Here is a 19,615-nt window from a genome sequence, read left to right as displayed (position 1 = left end):
AGATGAGGGCTCACTCAGCAACCGCGGAGCAGAAGCCAGGGGGGGTTGCAGTGACGCGCCCGTGAGCTCCGCCGGCAGCCAGCTGTGCCTGAGTGACCGAGCCCCAGGCCGAGAGGCCGAGGGCACCCCACCTCCGAAGTGGCCCGAGCGAGCCCCAGGCTCCAGGCCCCGATAAGCGGCCGCCAAGGAGTGAGCCGGTGTGTACCTGGATGCCCATCCCCAGACACAAAGAACCACCAATGCACCGATGTCTGAGGGAGTCCGCCACTGGCAGGGGAAGTGGTGTGCTTCCTACCTGTGTGTCATTACCTGGTCTCCTTGTGTGTGTGTATATAGTGGGTGTCGGTCTGTGCTCTTTGTCGGCTTGTCTGCGTTTCATGGTGTTTTGGTTCTCTGGTCTGCGTCTCTCTGCCCTTCACCCCGTTTTGTCATTATTTCAGGTTTGCTCTTAGTTTGCCCAGTTTAGGTTTCTTAAGTTATTTCTCATGCCTCATTGCCTGTTTTGTCGCTCCGCCACTTTGGAAATAAACGTCACTCATATCATCAGTCTGTTGCCTGCATTTTGGGTCCTCATTCTCACAACACCTCACGGCTCACCCCGGCAGCCGTGACAGGGACATTAATATTGTGGGACATAATGTTACATTTATGCAGAAGGTTGTCGTACCCACTGATATATGAACACGTAAATGTATTACTGAATGATTTAAAGACAAACCAGGAACCTTTAAAAATATGTCTTTAAGACAAAAGTAAGGAAAGTATCCAAGATGAGACCCCTAACACATCAGGCAAAATGCTGTCAGCGACTGAATCCAGCAGTTTATTTTCAGCTAACTAAATGTGAAGCCAAAACATGAATTTAGACCTTCAAATTTTGATGTATGAAAAATAACTGTATTTTTTATTTGTAATTGTTAGAATCAGAATTTTTTTCTGGTATTCTTTATTTGCAGTGTGAGTACAAGAAAAGAATTATTATAATATGATGTGTTAAATTTGTTTAGATCAGAGGAATAAGGAAGGATTTGTCTGTGTTTCAGTTTGGCTTAGCTGTAGGCCTGAGAGTGTGTGTAATTGTTTAGAGGGAAAGGAATTTAAGGACACTGGGGGTCTGCCTGTCATAAAAGGAGACAGGAAGCTACAGTTGGGGGTAGCTGATGCTTGTACCTTTAATAAAAACTCATAATTGTTATAACTTAGAAGTAGGTTTGCAGGAGACTCTCCACCTTATCTGTAAATGTAAGACAACAAGAGGCCAATGGCCTAGTGGATGCAGAGTGGGGGTCTCAGTGTTTGTAATGCGTTAACTCTGTTTTCTGTGTTGTGTAGAAGAATTTGGTGTAGCTTGGGTGAGGAGATTACTTTTATGACCGGCAGGAAGTCACGTACACAGAGACACACACACAGTGCTTTGACTGTTACACTCACACACCCACAGGCACTCATGTGCTCATGCATACACACACAAACACAGAGTTTGCTGTACACTAGGGCTGCAAGATTTTGCATAAAATGAGAATCACGATTTTTTTGGCTTAGAATTGAGATCACGATTCTCTCACGATTTTCTTTTCCAGTATAAATATTTATTGTATACAGTATAAATTTCAGTATAATTCCAGTATAATAATTCCAGTATACAGTATAAATTCCAGTATAAATATTAATTGCACTTATTAACTGCACATCAACTTCGTAACAGTTGAGACTGAACATAAAAACAATAGATAAACATAATAACAACAAATGTCTCACGTTTTGTTGTTGCCGCAAAATGTTGTACTGCTTAAAATTCCGTCTCCACCGTTGCTCGACACTGCGTGTATAGAGCAGGTAGTGCAACAATAGAAAAATAGTTGCGGGACGGCACTGTGTAGCGTTTGTCTTAGGGTGTTGATCATTTTCCTAAATCCCTCGTTTTGCACAGTGTTGATGGGAGCCATATCTTTGGTCAGGTGATAAGTAATAGCCTCCGTAATTTCTTTGTGCCTGCGGGAGTTCGATGTGTATAGGGAAGCGCTGTATAAGGTTCCCGTTATTGATGTTTGGGTGGTTGACCGGGACGGATTTTCTCCTGTCACTTTCTCGTCATCCTTTCTCGTGACGTGCTCTCCATTGTTTTTTCCCTGCTAATTTTAGCATCACACGGCACAGCTTCTGTATCACGTGGTATAAGGCTCTGCCCTTGTCATTTGTTGAGCAGGAAGAGTGAGCGCTTGTTTTCATGCAGATTACGTCCCGGATCAAAATGCGGTACAATCGTCATCTTTTTTTTTTTCTTTTTTTAAATCATTGTCATTTGGAAATGAGATCGCACATAAGTATGAATCGAGATCGCGATTTTCTAACGATTAATCGTGCAGCCCTACTGTACACCATGGAGGTTTTATGATGGGGTCACTTCTATAAAGCTGGCTGTAACAAACAAAGGAGTGCAAGATCTGCAGAGGGATACCGGCCTTGCACGTCTCCCCTTCTAGAAGATGCATGCTTAAATGAAGATGAATAAAGGTTTTTGTGAAAATGACTACTGAGTCCGGTGCCGTCTCTGGATGCCCGAGGAATAAAAAGAACCGGGGTGAAACTGATTTCGTAACAGTAGTTAGACCTGAGAGCTGCTGTGACAGAAGGCCAGAAACTGTAGAAAGAGACACTTATATCAGTGATGTATTTTGCATATTTTCTTTTATCCCTAATCTGAACAGTGTCAAGCTGTTTTTACTTGCAGCTTCAGACAGTTTGTTATCAGATCCTTGCTGATACTCCCATCTGATAGAAAGAATGTTATCATGTCATATAGCAGTTGTAATTTTATATGATTCCTCATATAAAACTTTACCTTCTGAGCTAAAACAAAAATATTTTCTATATAACAGTAATGTTCAAACATCAAGTTATTTAAAGTGTTTGTTTGTTTGTTTGAACACATGAGACAGAACACAGTGAGGAAGTTATAGTGGAATCAAAACAACAGTTTTCCTTGTTTGAATCAAGACAGCCAGAGGTGGTCAAAGATCAAGGTCATGAGACCTCACAAATCAAATGCAGGAAATCCCGGGTTAGTCATTTTCACAGAAAAATAAAATAATAAACTCATAACATTTTATTTCCAAATGAGAGTCTGTTGCTGTCATCCTTCAGATGTTTTGGTGTCATTTGAAAAATACTGCATGCTTTGTACACTGCCAGCGTCTCAGTGAAATAACACACTTCAGGTCTAACAAACTGTCATTGTCAGATGCATAAAAATCAATAAAGTTGAAACATTTAGTTTAGCAAATGTTTTAGCAGGCTTGTGATACCACTGCATCGATACAGGGATTACATAGATCATACTGAAGCAGAAGTCATAATTGCATGAAACATGTACACACAGTAGCTAGATACAATTATATGACCATGCACTAATTTAGAGGAAGTGTAGCAGCCTGTTCTCAGTGATCTGCAAAATATGATCATCAACTGTGTTTTATTAACAGGTGTGTTTAATATATGTCTTTGAAATGTGGAAGTGTCTGCAGCAGCTGGAGGAAAGTCATTCAGACAGTAAAGTGAAGAACTCTTTACAGGACAGTCAACTTTGTGGATTTAGTCTCTCAGACTGCTCAGAGACATTGTCAGGAGCTGGAAGATAAAAAATACACAGTTTACAAATATTTTATCGTTTTGAAGGAGATCATTTGTAGTGATTGTTGGTTTCTGTTTGAATACATGACCCTGCTTCCCAGGGAGATCAGTGGCATTCAAGTGAGCAGAATATGTATCATGAAACTGAATGAATCTATACTATGTTTTCACGTAAATCCTGATTATAATGTCTCTAATCACATTCCACATCTGAAAAATTACAAATTAATAAAAGCAGATTTTACTTACAGGATGTAGAGCATATCACTGAAACAAACAAAAATAAACCATATCAGTTATTTTTTGTTTTGTATTTTTCTTGATTCCACAAATATCTTGTATGCATTTCCTTTGTAATGTACTTTTTTCTTCACACATCATCCTTCTCATGCCCTGTAATCATCTCACTGTGGCTCTGAGCCTTTTACAGTTACTTTAGAATTTAGGTGTTTGTGTCCAAACTGATCTGGCAGTAAGATTTCGGAGATGAATTGAAAAACTAAACTCAACATTTCCCGCATTCAGATTTCTCACCTTTCTTCTTTTTGTAAGCTACAAATGCCACAGCTGTGACAATGGTGACAGTTAGAACAGCCACTGCAGCACTGATGAAGGTCACAGTGTCAGCTAGCTTCTCTGTTGAACAACACATGGCAGCATTTTATAATATTAAACAGAAAACTGTGTCGACACCAAGGAAGTTGAGAAGTTTGACATCTCTGAGTGAAACAATAAATGACACAAAATCATTACTATTCAGTCATTACAGTTACTCAGACATTAGTTTGAGTAATCTTCTTGTCTTACCCCTGTTGGTCCTGATCACTGTTTTGTCCAGTGTGGTGACGATGTCCTCGTTCATACCAGAGAGATGAAACACACAGTTGTACCTCTGCCAGTCTTCAGGTGTGACTGATGAAACATTGAGATCAATACTCATCTGGAAGGTCCCATCATTGTTGGGAAGGCTCTCTCCAGGATCCACACCTTCATGAATCTCCTCTCCATCTTTCCTCCAGAACATCACGGCTCTGTCAGGATAGAAACCTGTAGCATGGCAGCTGACTGGAGAGGAGGAAGTTTTCTGGATGAGAGACACTGAGGGAAGGACTGCAGAGAGACTGGCAGTTGTTACATTCTTTATTTTATTTTACTCTACCTTTGAAGCACAAAACCCATTTAAAGTTTCTATTACATTTCATTAGATTATGTAATTCTACCTGCTGTCTGCAGAAAGCTCCTCCCATATCGCAAATACTCCTTTAAAAACTCAGGGCACTGATGGCCTAAAAAGTTTTTATTTGATTCAAATCGACGTTCATGAGCATCAAATCTCATTTTGGTGATGACAGCCTGTGGTTTAGGAGCGATCCATGTCAGTGTCTGCGAGTCAAATGCGAGAAAGTCTACTCCGCCATAGCCATACTGATCATATCCATTAATCTCTCCAGTCTCATCATCCCATTCACAGCCACTCATCCTTTGCAAAATATGAACACCTGAAAAGAAAGACAGTAACAGTGACTGTGATAAACCCGTAAGATGTCAATACAGCTTATACCTGAAACTATACCTTTACCACAAATAAACAATGCAAAATTAAAGGCTTTTTAAAATAAAAAATGATTTAAAACAAACTGTTTCAGCAGTAACAAGTAAAACAAATCTGTACCTTCAGTTTGGTTTAAACGTTGCCTCAAAGTCTCAATGGTAGCCTTAAAGAAGTGATGAATTTCATTAGATTGAAATCTATACCACTCCAGGTCCTGAGGATGATCCTCAAAGAATTTAATCCAGTCTTTTTTTGGTTTTGCTTCTCTTACACTGTTGGAGTCACCTATCTGAACTTCATCAACAAATGCAACAACCACAAACTCAGGAATGCTCTGAGCTCCAGGAGTTTCAGTGAAGAAATACTTCAAGGAGTGTTTTACTGTAAAATTGGGAGAAATATGAATTACCATACATTCCTATTATATAGGTTTTTTTTTGTATCATTACCATATTTTTCAGACCATAAGGTGCACCAGATTATAAGGCGCTCTGTCAATGAATGGGTCTGTTTTTATACATAAGGCGCACCAGATTATGAGGCGCATTAAGCAAAACAAAACAGTCAGATGAGTCAAACTTTACTCAACTCATTCTTCTTGCTTCCTCCACTTCCGTACCATTGATTCATTAATGTTGAATTCTCTCGCAGCTGCTCTATTCCGGTTTTGTTGCAGTATATTAATGACTAACCTCGTATTGTGGATTGATTATGTCAATTGTTGTCCTGACTGAAGTTCGGTCCGTTTACAGCATCCTGCCATGCGATTGCATTTGTCCCTAACCATCAGGAACCCTCAGGTTAACTTTTATCGAATGGAAAAAGGTTAGCGTTCATCCTCCAGCTTCAGTGTGCTAATGTTATGCTAACATAGCTGTGTCGCTAGCAATCACGTAGTACATCATTATATACCAGCTAGTCCAACTTCAGTAACCCTACAAAAGTCACTGCTGTTTAGGTTTTTGTCTTCATATATGTTGGAAGTGATAGCAGAGCTGTACGTTTTAATTTTTTCAGAAATCTCTCAGTCAGAACATGGTATATGATGTTTAGGTGGAAACTAGTGAGCTAACTTCCTGCTAACTTTTAACTCTGTTAAATTTAACAAATTCTGTTATCATGGGTGCCTGGATGTTAAATCTAATCCTTACGCCTGTTAAAGCAGCAACGCTGATCATTTTATTACAGATGAAAGGATTTAGACAGTTTTTAACTCTCAGTGATGCCTCAGTGTTCTTTTGACTTTGGGACCTGAAGTGGACAGAGTTTTGGACCCAGATTACTCCATGAGGGTCCTGACTATGGTAGCCATAATGCTCCGACAATCCATCAAGCGGTGCGGCTTCGTAGCTTACCAAAGTCATACTAAAACATTTTTTGACAGATTTTTGAGCGCTGTGTGCCGCATAAAATCAGTTCAAGGTCATTAAGTACAACCAACATTCATACATAAGACGCACCAGATTATAAGCCGCATTGTCGATTTTTGAGAAAATTAAACAATTTTAAGTGCACCTTATAGTGCAGAAAATACGGTAGAAATAGTTTCAGATTCAGCATTGTCTTCAAAAGTATTAGGGTGAAAAGACACTGAGAACCTACTCACTGATGAAATACTTTTAGTGTTGTGTAAAATTACATTTTTGCTAATAACTCTTCTCTAACTCTTTATTCTTACTACTCCAAAAATTACATTGCAAGTACATACAGGAAAACCATACCACATTCTTAAAGCCACGTTTACAACAAAAGTACATTCACTGATAATATTAATTTCTCCTACTGAGACTGTGACATTTCAGGGGTGCCCACATCTTCCTTTCACCACCACTCACCTTAAGAATAAAACAGAATACTTTTTTGTTATTGCACTAACATACAGCTGGTGTTATAAAGAAACTAAGAATATATTATTATTATTATTAAGAAATAAAGAAGAGTGAGAATTCTTTGAACAAAACATCTGTAAAAGCATAGCCACAGTTGCTGGTCTAAAATCCCTCTTCTATATGCTTAAATATCTCCCTGTGCCGTTTTGACAAGATAGGTGGTGTTAGCTGTCAATGTCAGTTGTTGACACTCTCCACCAAACAAACAAATGAGTAAAATGGCGACAGCTCATAGTAAAACTAAAAGACCATGTCTCTTGCAATTCAATCTCGCATAAATTAAGAGAAATATTTTTTTTTTAATGAAAAACTTGAAATATGAGCTTACCTGGAGATGCAACATGGCAGCAGAGGAGTAATATGAGCACACACTTCATCTTTTTTTCCATTTTCACGTTCATTAACACAAGAAAAACAACAGACCAAACAACTGGGAGTGGTAAGGTTCCCTATCCAAAGTCCGTATTCTGTTAGGGTGGGCCAAAGTTATCTGAGTCAGAAAAAATTAAATGTTAAACAGACTATGTGCCTCCTACAGTCTCCTTGTTTTTCCCATGGCATGCACACAGGATGCCATGGGAAAGCATAGAACAAACAAAACAGAAACGAAACTCTGATTTTAGATACTTTGGAGAGATTTATTTTTTATGAATGCTACTTCTGCTGCTTCAGTTGAGTTGCAAATGTTGCAAGTTTGGTGACAATTGGTTTGACACAGGATGTAAGAGGACCCAAGTCAGATGGTGGGACACCAGGTCCACTCGGCCCAAATATAATGATTTCAGTCTTCTTTTCATTAAAATGTAAAATATTCAGGGCCAGCCATGCTCTGATATCCTTAAGACATTCTAAAATGCCTTAATGTCTAAAATTTAGAAAAAGTAAATGTAATCCCCTATTGCTGGATTCAGACAATCAAGCTATAAGTATTCATGCACAGAAATAATTTAATTTCTATGTTTTATTTTTAATTATTGGATCAAACAGTGGGTGATACTCTCAAGCTGGACTGTAATTGCCCTGTTTAAATTGAGCTACTTCAGATGACATTCGTAATTACAGAAGGATGAGCAGTCAAATATGGACTTATGTGGAAGTGGTTGCTATTAGTCTAAAATGGAAGCAGTCAGTGTACACCAGTGTAAAACCTTTTAATGCCAATGTGAATTTAAAGGATGCAAACTGCATGCATAAAATTTTTTGTCTTTAAATTTGTAATTTAAAAGTCACATTGATATTGTGATTTTTACAAAGTGTGCAGTTTTACCTAAATTATTATTCTTCCCTAAATGAACTGATTGTGAGTTTTACTCCACCTGAGCAGTCAAAGTGCTTTATACAACATGCCTCATTCACCCCTTCTCACCCATTCATACAAGTACTTTTTTTCTTTGTCTGTGATTTCTGTGTAACATTCATACACATTTACACTCCTCTAATGTTTTTTTCTCACAACTCCACTGAGGTGCTATTGAAGGCTCCTAGGGTTTTGATTACCTTTTACAGCTTCCAGCCATTCCAGGATCCATGTGTGAGCCATAGGTCAGTCTAGTCTACAGTCTCAATAGACTCCTCTACCCTAGCTGGAGCTGGTGTTTTACTTCTCTGGTGTTACTGCTAATCCCTTTCTTGGCCCCACTCAGACTTTGCGTCTATAATGCTAAACAGGAGCTTCCAGGAACAAAAGTGGCTCAGAGTGGTTGTAAGTATTTATTTGAAGTATTAATGGAACATGTGCTCCATAGTGTTGCGACTTCCTGTCGCTCCTGATTTTTTTGATTCCGACCTGGTAGAAAACACATGACTCGAGACAGAATACTCCACTTCCCATGTTCCTCTTTATTTACCCATATGGGGAGATGTGCACAGCGCGAAGCCTCCTGCAGATCTGAAGGGCGCTCCTTCAGTCTGGTACATTTATAACCTTTGTCACACAATACATTTACACACTTTGACCTGACCCCCCACATGTGACTATGATCATTGAATCCATACGCTCTATCCCATGACCATGTATGTATGTAACTGTCTTGTCTCTTACCCACATAGAGTGGCTTGCAAAAGTATTCGGCCCCCTTGAACTTTCCCACATTTTGTCACATTACAGCCACAAACATGAATCAATTTTATTGGAATTCCACGTGAAAGACCAACACAAAGTGGTGTACACGTGAGGAGTGGAACGGAAATCATACATGATTCCAAACATTTTTTACAAATAAATAACTGAAAAGTTGGGTGTGCGTAATTATTCAGCCCCATTTGGTCTGAGTGCAGTCAGTTGCCCATAGACATTACCTGATGAGTGCTAATGACTAAATAGAGTGCACCTGTGTGTAATCTAATGTCAGTACAAATACAGCTGCTCTGTGACGGCCTTAGAGGTTGTCTAAGAGAATACTGGGAGCAACAACAACATGAAGTCCAAAGAACAAACCAGACAGGTCAGGGATAAAGTTATTGAGAAATTTAAAGCAGGCTTAGGCTACAAAAAGATTTCCCAAGCCTTGAACATCCCACGGAGCACTGTTCAAGCGATCATTCAGAAATGGAAGGAGTATGGCACAACTGTAAACCTACCAAGACAAGGCCCTCCACCTAAACTCACAGGCCGAACAAGGAGAGCGCTGATCAGAAATGCAGCCAAGAGGCCCATGGTGACTCTGGACGAGCTGCAGAGATCTACAGCTCAGGTGGGGGAATCTGTCCATAGGACAACTATTAGTCGTGCACTGCACAAAGCTGCCCTTTATGGAAGAGTGGCAAGAAGAAAGCCATTGTTAACAGAAAACCATAAGAAGTCCCGTTTGCAGTTTGCCACAAGCCATGTGGGGGACACAGCAAACATGTGGAAGAAGCTGCTCTGGTCAGATGAGACCAAAATGGAACTTTTTGGCCAAAATGCAAAACGCTATGTGTGGTGGAAAACTAACTGCACATCACTCTGAACACACCATCCCCACTGTCAAATATGGTGGTGGCAGCATCATGCTCTGGGGGTGCTTCTCTTCAGCAGGGACAGGGAAGCTGGTCAGAGTTGATGGGAAGATGGATGGAGCCAAATACAGAGCAATCTTGGAAGAAAACCTCTTGGAGTCTGCAAAAGACTTGAGACTGGGGTGGAGGTTCACCTTCCACCAGGACAACGACCCTAAACATAAAGCCAGGGCAACAATGGAATGGTTTAAAACAAAACATATCCATGTGTTAGAATGGCCCAGTCCAGTCCAGGACTGCACCTCCTCTGAGACCCTAACAATTTCCAGTCTCCCCCTTTGCTTCCTTGTCCTTCCCTCAGAGCAAGTAAAAATTTAAAGTAAAATCATTATCTGTGGTCCTCACTTGGGTTCTGTCCTTTGAGTACATTGTTGAAATATTGAAATCAAGAAAGAGGTCAATTTTGACTAAAGGTCTTTTATCTGGTATTCCAACTGATGCAAACATAAACTTAATGTGTCAAGTCTCAGGTGCCTATTTTCAAAGCTATACTATCACCTGCTCAAAATTCTGACATTATGCCAACAATAACCACAGGTCTTCGTCTGAGGATATGAGGAACAAATGGCTTATTGCAACAAACATCTGAACTCTTAACTAGTGATGGTGAGATGAAGCCTCATGATGAACTGAAGCTTTCCACCCAATTGGTCGACTCATGGTTCGAAGCATTGTGATGATTCATTTGCTCTACTGCGCCATCAAGTGGACAATTCAAGTGAAGCGGGCTCTGTGATTATAATGATGTGTAAACCTCTAAACTGAATAAATAAATTGTTTTCTTGGTTATTTATCCCGAATATTGTCTCAGTATGTGTGATACAAAAGAGAAAGTGGAAAGTATCAGGACAGCGTTTTGGTATGATTGTGTAACTGTTAGCCTCAGACAGTCAGTCAATAGTATAATTCAGATCATAGATCAGTACATTTGCATATTTGTATAACTATAAAAAGAAAGCTGACACTTTCGAGACTTTATCTAATGTGTAAGCATCACAGCAGATGCCTTTGTGTCAACATAGCTGAGGCTAAAAGAGAAAAACGATTTTATAAAAATATTCAGCAGTAGATCAAAACCGAAAGAAAACCATTAATCAACAAATGAACATTACCTGATGCTGCTGAATTGAAGCAGAGCAAATAGAGGTTTTATTAGAGACACACCTTAGCGTTTTGCAATTTTGCATAATGTTAAAAAGTTTAAATTATTTTAGTAGCCTATTGAACGGCAGAAATTAGGTTTTCTTTTCGGAAGTATTTAAATGGGAAAGAACAGCGGCTGACAAACAACGGAGGTCTTATGCGTAACAAACAAGCGAATAATGCAGAAAACAGATTTTTAGACGGGAAACTGTTCTTGAAGTATACTGTGTGTGTGTGTGTGTGTGTGTGTGTGTGTGTGTGAGAGAGAGAGAGAGTGTGTGTGTGTGAGAGAGAGAAAGCTGTGCATGAAGTGTGATTTTATCCTGGTGAAAGCAAAACAGTAAAAGTCAGAGGAAATTCATGACGATGTTTATGTGAAGCGTAGTTTGGATCTCCCTTTTCTGCTGGTTCAGTCAATATTGTTTGAAGAGAAATAAAACCTGCAGCTTCAGAATCAGCGCAAAAAAGGCGTAAACACGAAGCACGGACCCGCCGACGGATTAGAATCGGTGAACTGTCGGCTTTCAGCCCCAACCGTGTCCGTGCTGTCTGGTGAGAAAGGCGACATCTCACTGATTCTGATCGGTCAGCGGTCCGCGCCTTGTGTTTACGTCTTTGTGCAGAATCGGTGTACCTCCTCTCATTTACTGCTTTAGCTGTTTGGTGGTGGTTGAAATGTAGTAATATTTATATTAAAAATCGATTCAGGATTTTAATGAATCGATATCACGTTATCCAAGCTGGAATCGATTTTAATCGATAATCAAAACCCGCTCCTAGTACCTGTGTAATCATGCTTATGTACATCTGGATAATGACACAAACTAGTGTTTGGTGCTTCACTTTTTAATAAACTAAAAGACAGAAATCAGATTATAGGATGTGTAGTGTTGTTTATTTATATTATGGTGTTTATCATTTGTGATATTTATTACTGTGTGCATACTTTATTAGGAGAGACAAAATTAAAAAAAAAAAATCTCTTCTTTGCTGGTTCCATCGAAGAAGAAATGCACAAGTAGCTATGTAGCACGTACGTAATCCAATTCCACAACACAGTGTGATGGGGAATCAGCTGTTTTTCTGCCCATTTTATTTCGAATCTGGCGCGAACCGGTGAACCAGTCCCTGAATCAGTCACGTGGTACGGACTGCCCGCGAGGCCTCGAACGTCACTGCATACGTAATCAAAGCAAGCCTCGATACGCGCTTCACAAAAACGCCCCCGAGATTACCCGACACACGATTCGACGCTTCGACACACAGGACACATCACTACTCTTAACTCCTGCAGCAAATAATAGGAGTTTTGGGAAGTTTCACAAATTGTTTAGAACCAAATTGAATTAAATAAAATTGCACTGATTCTTTTACACATAAAATTTGTGTACGTTCATAGTTTACTCATAGTTTATCTCAGACAAGTTAGATTGATTGTCCTTATGATAACCTGGTTAATTTTGCAGATGTGACATAACTTCAGAAAGAGATACGTCACGGTCATGGTCATGTGTCATGGTTTGTGCTGTGGCAGGCAGGACGTAGGACCCAAATGCAGAACTCAGGACACGGAGGGATGAACTAAAAGAGGCAGCTTTTATTGTGCTATGAAAACTCAAATGCAAAATACAGAAAACAGAACATAACAACTGGAAACTAAACTAGAAAGCAGAGAACTAAGAACAAAGAAAGTAGACACTCTGAGTTTAACGAGTACAGAGAGTAACCAGGAGCACAGCGGAAACACAGCAAAGAGAGGACGATGCAACAACAGACAGAGGAAAACACAGGGTTTAAATCCAGCAAGAAGTAACAAGGGAATGGGAAACAGGAGGGAAAAACAGCTGGGACTAATCCTACATTAATCCTACATCCTACCGAAAGTAAACAAAATAGTAAACATTAACAAAGGATGCAGGACTGTCAAAATAAAACAGGAGACAGGCACAGAGACGCAGACTTGACAAGGAGACATGGCTTACAGGGGAGACAGAGGGAACATGAAGTGCAGAGACAAGAGTATCAAACTGCGACATGGGGGCACGACTGACAAAAGAGATTCTAGACAAGAAACTAGAAAAGGGACGTGTAGCAACCGAAGAACTAGAAAACACCAAAACATATAACCAGAAACTTAACTAAAACATAGAATGTTAATAATAAAAAACATCAACACTGAATCACCAGACTCAGGACCACAACGCTATAACTGAACAAAAAATTAATATTAGAGAAAAGATAATAAATTTTACTTTTTTCGGGGAGAGAAGGTTGGATGTTAGAAGACGTATCAGATAAGTTAATTTTTGCAATGTCTTTCAAAAATGGTATTATTAATACAGATATAATTACTGACCACAGAAACAACAAGGTAAGTGAAGTTTAAACATACACACAAAGATGCACATTAATTTAGCACTTTATTAAAACTGGTGATATAACTGCTTAAGCAATATTTCAAAAGTTCTTTGCGTTTCAGTTTTATTTCTTTTCTGTTATGGAATAACAAATAAGTTACAGATGATTTGTAAATGACTGGAAATAATAAGAGAATAAATAAGATACTACAGTGTATGTATATATATATATATATATATATATATATATATATATATATATATATATATATATATATATATATATACACACACACACACACACACACACACACACACACACACACACACACACACACACACACACACATTGAACAATAAATGTACTTATTGAATAACAAACCTCTCCGTGAATCGCTACCTTATCGTGGTGGAGGGGTTTGTGTGTCCCAGGGATCCCAGTGGCTATGTTGTCTGGGGGCTTTTGCCCCCTGGTAGGGTCTCCCATGGCAAATTGGTCCTGGATGAGGGACCAGACAAAGAGCGATTCAGAAGACCCTTATGAGGAAAACATTGAGGGAACAGTTTACCCTGCCCGGGATAGGGTTACCGGGGCCCCGCCCTGGAGCCAGGCCCGGGGAGGGTGCCCGAGGGCGAGCGTCTGGTGGCCGGGCCTTAGTCCATGAGGCCTAGCCGGGCACAGCCCAAAAAGGGGACATGGGCCCATCCTCCCGCAGGCCCACCACTGCAGGAGGCGCTGTAGGGGTCAGGGGCATTGTGTACCGGGCGGCAGCCAGGAGCGGAGGTCCTGGTGGACTGATCCCCGGCTACCAAGACTGACAATTGGGACATGGAATGTCACCTCTCTGTTGGGGAAGGAGCCTGAGTTAGTGCGTGAGGTTGAGAGGCACCGGCTAGATATAGTCGGGCTCACCTCTACACATGGCTTGGGCTCTGGAACCAATCTCCTGGAGAGGGGCTGGACTCTGTCTCAGTCTGGAGTTGCCCCTGGTGAGAGGCGGTGGGCTGGGGTGGGTATTCTAATATCCCCTCGGCTTGCTGCTGGTACGTTGGGGTTCTTCCCGGTGGATGAGAGGGTTTGTTCCCTGCGCCTTAGGGTCGGGGAACGGGTCCTGACTGTCATCTGCACTTATGCGCCGAGTGGCATTTCAGAGTACCCAGCCTTCTTAGAGTCCCTGGGTGGGGTGCTGGAAGGTGCTCCACCTGGAGACTCTGTTGTCCTACTGGGAGACTTCAGTGCTCATGTGGGTAACGACAGCGAGACCTGGAGGAGCGTGATTGGGAGGAATGGCCTCCCTGATCTGAACCCGAGCGGTGTTTTGTTATTGGACTTCTGTGCTAATCACAGTTTGGCCATAACAAACACCTTGTTTGAACATAAGAGTGTCCATAAGTGCACGTGGCACCAGGACGCTCTAGGCCCCAGGTCGATGATCGATTTTGTAATCGTATCACCAGACCTGCGACCATATGTTCTGGACACTCGGGTAAAGAGAGGGGCTGAGCTGTCAACTGATCACCACCTGGTGGTGAGTTGGATCAGGTGGCGGGGGAGGACGCTGGACAGACCCGGTGCACCTAAACGTGTAGTGAGGGTGTGCTGGGAACGCCTAGCAGAGGCCCCAGTCCACGAGATCTTCAACGCACACCTCCGGCAAAGCTTCAACAGCATTCCGAGGGACACTGGGGACATTGAGTCTGAATGGACCATGTCCAGCATCTCCATTGCCAAAGCTGCTGCATTGAGCTGCGGCTGCAAGGTGGTTGGTGCCTGTCGTGGTGGTAACCCCCGAACCAAATGGTAGCCACCAGAGGTGAAGGGAGCCACCAGGCTGAAGAAGGAGTCCTATCGGGCTTGGTTAGCCTGTGGGACTTTGGAGGCAGCTGACAGATACCAACAGGCCAAGCGGAATGCGGCTCGGGCAGTGGCTGAAGCAAAAACTCGGGTGTGGGAGGAGTTCGGAGAGGCCATGGAAAAAGACTTTCGGACTGCCTCGAAGAAATTCTGGCAAACCGTCAGGCATCTCAGGAGGGGAAAGCAGTGCTGGCGGAGCGCTGCTGACTTCGACTGAGAAAATTGTCGGGCAGTGGAAGGAATACTTCGAGGACCTCCTTAATCCCACTGACACGTCTTCCAAGGAGGAAGAAGAGTCTGGGGATGAGGGGGATGACCCGCCAATTTCCGAGGGCGAGGTCACTGAGGCAGTTAAACAACTCCTTGGTGGCAGAGCCCCTGGTGTGGATGAGGTCCGCCCCGAGTTCCTGAAGGCTCTGGACATTGTAGGGCTGTCCTGGCTGACATGCCTCTACAATGTTGCGTGGAGATCAGGGGCAGTACCCCTGGACTGGCAGACCGGGGTGGTGGTCCCCATCTTTAAGAAGGGGGACCGGAGGGTGTGTTCCAACTACAGGGGGATCACACTCCTCAGCCTCCCTGGGAAAGTCTATGCCAGGGTGCTGGAAAGGAGAGTTTGTCCACTAGTCGAACCTCAGATACAGGAGGAACAATGCGGTTTTCGTCCTGGTCGCGGAACACTGGACCAGCTCTTTATCCTCTCAAGGATACTTGAGGGCGCATGGGAGTTTGCCCAACCAGTCTACATGTGTTTTGTGGACTTGGAGAAGGCATTCGACCGTGTTCCTCGGGGTGTCCTTTGGGAGGTGCTGCGGGAGTATGGGGTGTCTGGCCCATTGCTATGGGCCATTCGATCCCTATACAACCGTTGCAAGAGCTTGGTTCGCTTTCACCTCGGTGGCCTCAGAATCTCATCTCTGTTTTTCGCGGATGATGTGGTTCTGTTGGCTTCATTGGGTGAAGGCCTCCAGCTCGCACTGGAACGGTTTGCAGCCGAGTGTGAAGCAGTGGGAATGAGGATCAGCACCTCCAAATCTGAGGCCATGGTTCTCAGCCGGAAAAGGGTGGAGTGCCCACTCCGGGTCGGGGATGAGTTCCTGCCCCAAGTGGAGGAGTTCAAGTATCTCGGGGTCTTGTTCGCGAGTGATGGGAGAAGGGAGCCGGAGATCGACAGACGGATTGGTGCTGTGGCCGCAGTGATGCGGACGCTGCACTGCTCCGTTGTGGTGAAGAGGGAGCTGAGTGTAAAAGTGAAGCTCTCAATTTACCGGTCGATCTACGTCCCTACCCTCACCTATGGCCACGAACTGTGGGTAGTGATTGAAAGAACGAGATCGCGGATAGAGGCGGAAATGAGCTTCCTCTGAAGGGTGGCTGGCCTCTCCCTTAGAGATAAGATGAGAAGTTCAGCCATCCGGGAGGGGCTCAGAGTAGAGCCGCTGCTCCTCCACATCGAAAGGAGCCAGCTGAGGTGTTTTGGGCATCTGACAAGGATGCCTCCTGGTCGCCTCCTGGGTGAGGTGTTCCGGGCATGTCCCACCGGGAGGAGGCCCAGGGGCAGACCCGGACACGCTGGAGAGATTATATCTCTCGGCTGGCCTGGGAACGCCTTGGTGTTCCCCCGGATAAGCTGGAGGAGGTAGCTGGGGAGAGGGAGGTCTGGGCTTCTCTGCTTAGGCTGCTGCCCCCGCGACTCGACCCCGGATAAAGCGGAAGAAGGTGGATGGATGGATGGATGAATAACAAATACTTTTGTCTTATTAAGGAGCAATAATAGCTCATCAAAGAAGAAAAAACGCAAGTCTTTCAAATCAGTGTCTTGCATTTTAGAAATTGCAATATTTAAAGTTTTAACTATATTCAATATCTGTCAAAAACAAACAAACAAGCAAACAAAATAAATAAAAATAGCTAAAACCATTGATTGTATTTACATGCCTGTACTGTTGTCTCTATGTGTTAAACTCCCTGAGTGTGAACATAGATAAACAGCCAGCCAAACTCCTTTTAAAGAGCCAGGAAGGTGAGCGTACTTGCTCCTTTAATGACTCCAAACATAGCAATCATCTTGCACTGACATCATTGAACTGGAGTGAAACTAGAAAAACACATGAAACAAAACTCTTAATGGATTGTCATACAATCAGCAGGTAAATATATTCAGGCACTTACACAGGAGACTATGAAATAAGTATACTGTAGATATGCAAACTGATATTACTACAAAGAAAAACAAGCAGGTAGTGGGTGAGCGTACACTTGTATCATTAGCTCAGAAGCTACACCCTATAACTGCACTTCAAAGAAGGTACAAAATAATGTCTCAAAACACCCTATTATTAATTGCTTAATATACAAAGAACTGACAGAACTTACGACTATTGCTTTTTTTTGCCTGTCCCATTTGGTTCTTTAGCCATCAGAATTGTTGTCTGAAGACCAACAAGGATACCCAATGGATTTATTTTGCCAAATGGATCATCGTGGCATTGCCGTATTGATCCATTTGATCGACCTTTGTTTTTATTATTCATTTGGTTTTACCAAAACCAAAGCAACATACTAAACACAACACCATGGCATTAATCTAGCTAAGTGTAAACAGCAGTAAATACTAAATATTCAATGTTGTTGTGCAGCACGCAGGACAGACAGCGCACAATGTGCTTTGAAGTAGCAGCCAAGAAAGGTGTAATTTAAGTCTACGAACAGTGAACACCCGTGTGCACACCTGTGTGGATCAGCGCGCTTGTATTCAAATGGTTTCCACATGAAATGGTCTGCAAGAGGATGTAGAGAGCCATAGCCCCGTCCCCCAGGGCATGAAGCAGGCATGGAGGAGATCCAGGCCCCAGGGCCCCCCGCACCCCGGAGGAGGCCTGACCGAGCAACAGGCGCCAGGCCCCACCAGGTAGCCACCGGGAGTGAGCTGGTACATACCTGAGCGCCCAGCCCCGGACACCAAGAACTACCAATGCACCGACCCCTGAGGGCATCAGTCACCGGCAGGGAGTGAGGGGAGATAGGCCTTGGAGGGCCTGGGAGTTCCCAGAGAGGTGGAGTCTAAGACCCGACCTGACATATAGACACAGATAAACAGGCACACACAGACACAAACATGCATTCCCACCCTCATGCACACATATACAAACACTCAGCACTCACCCAACGTAAGGATTGACATAAATGGACATGTACACACAATCACACTCCCCAAACATACTCTATACCCCGGGTCCAGGTACCCTCGCCCCCAGAGGGGGAAACAGAACCCAGACCCAAGAGATGTTACCCTTCCCCCCGGGGTGGAGGCAAGCAGAGGTAGGTTTGAATACACAGATCGTCCACTGGACGCCGTTAACATGCCCACCCTCAAGGCCCTATATATATGTGTGTGTTATGAGAGTGTAAGTAATGTGGATGTCTAAGTTGTGAAATAAAATTGAGGCACAGGTGGCCAGAAGGGGACAGAGGGGGGGGGGGGGGGGATGTCTCCCCTGCATCCTGGTGACACACTCGCACCCCAAGGCCCTACCTGTGTGGGTGAGTGTGGTGGAGCGGGAAGAGGGAAGTAGCCGGGGATGGGGAGGAAAAGGAGGGAGGGGAGGATGCCCCTCCCTAGGGCCAGCTCCCCCGCTGACCCCAGTAGGCACCCCCGTCCTCTGGTACCCACCAAGGCAAGGGAGCCCAGGTCCATCCAGACCGGGGCCTACGGTAGCACTGCCAAGCCCCACAGGACCCGGGCCAGCCCACCCTACCCCACCGCAGAGGAAACTGTACCCACCCCAACATTCAATCATCTCCCAGACTACACAAGACAACAGACACCCAGGTTAAGTTTAATCTCCACCTCTCCTATGTCTCTCCCCCACCTGCAGAGTGGACTCCTGCAAGGATGGAACAACCTCCCCGCCAGTTGAAGAGCCCCCCAGTTAGGCCGATGCATAAGAGGCCCCCTGCGCCAGGGCTGAGCCCCCGTGCACCCACCCGCTCACAACCTCGGTGACACACCGACGAGGACCGAAGCCCCCAAGGCCCAGCCAGAGCCCCAGCCCGGAGGCGAAGCACCCCCGAACCCCAAACCCCCACGCCTGCCCCAGATCCACTCAGGGGCAGCTAGGCCACCAGGCCAGTAACCTACGTCCACCAGTACAGACCATCCTCCAGCCCCGCTGCACGCAGCCACGAGGAG

The 19,615-nt window shown here is 43.6% G+C and overlaps 2 protein-coding genes across 2 annotated transcripts in view; one reads left to right on the top strand and one right to left on the bottom strand.

Moving 5' to 3' along the window:
• The window catches only part of LOC146682519 (major histocompatibility complex class I-related protein 1-like), an 82,014-nt gene that overhangs the window by 58,103 nt on the left and 4,296 nt on the right, over positions 1-19,615 (top strand). The window lies entirely within an intron of this gene.
• LOC146682520 (major histocompatibility complex class I-related protein 1-like) lies at positions 3,578-7,472 on the bottom strand. Its single transcript, XM_085446247.1, has 7 exons — positions 7,400-7,472; positions 5,303-5,563; positions 4,851-5,129; positions 4,438-4,740; positions 4,165-4,266; positions 3,880-3,897; positions 3,578-3,627 (listed from the first exon to the last, which is right to left on the bottom strand). The coding sequence occupies exons 1-7, from the start codon at positions 7,470-7,472 to the stop codon at positions 3,578-3,580; spliced, it is 1,086 nt and encodes a 361-aa protein (XP_085302373.1).

This window comes from Copadichromis virginalis, linkage group LG22 (genome assembly GCF_057382275.1).
Source record: "Copadichromis virginalis isolate Kocher_CV1m ecotype Utaka linkage group LG22, C_Virginalis_male_GT1.1, whole genome shotgun sequence".
NCBI lineage: Eukaryota > Metazoa > Chordata > Actinopteri > Cichliformes > Cichlidae > Copadichromis > Copadichromis virginalis.
The sequence above is the reverse complement of the archived record's forward strand: the minus strand, read 5'-3'. Positions and strand labels throughout refer to the sequence as shown.

Excerpts from the sequence above, each read along its gene's own strand:
- LOC146682520 (XM_085446247.1), bottom strand. The coding sequence starts at position 7,472 with ATGAACGTGAAAATGGAAAAAAAGATGAAGTGTGTGCTCATATTACTC. Across the intron at positions 5,130-5,302 it reads ACGTTTAAACCAAACTGAAG|GTGTTCATATTTTGCAAAGG; the intron begins GTACAGATTTGT and ends CTTTCTTTTCAG. Across the intron at positions 4,267-4,437 it reads AGTGATCAGGACCAACAGGG|AGAAGCTAGCTGACACTGTG; the intron begins GTAAGACAAGAA and ends GTTGTTCAACAG.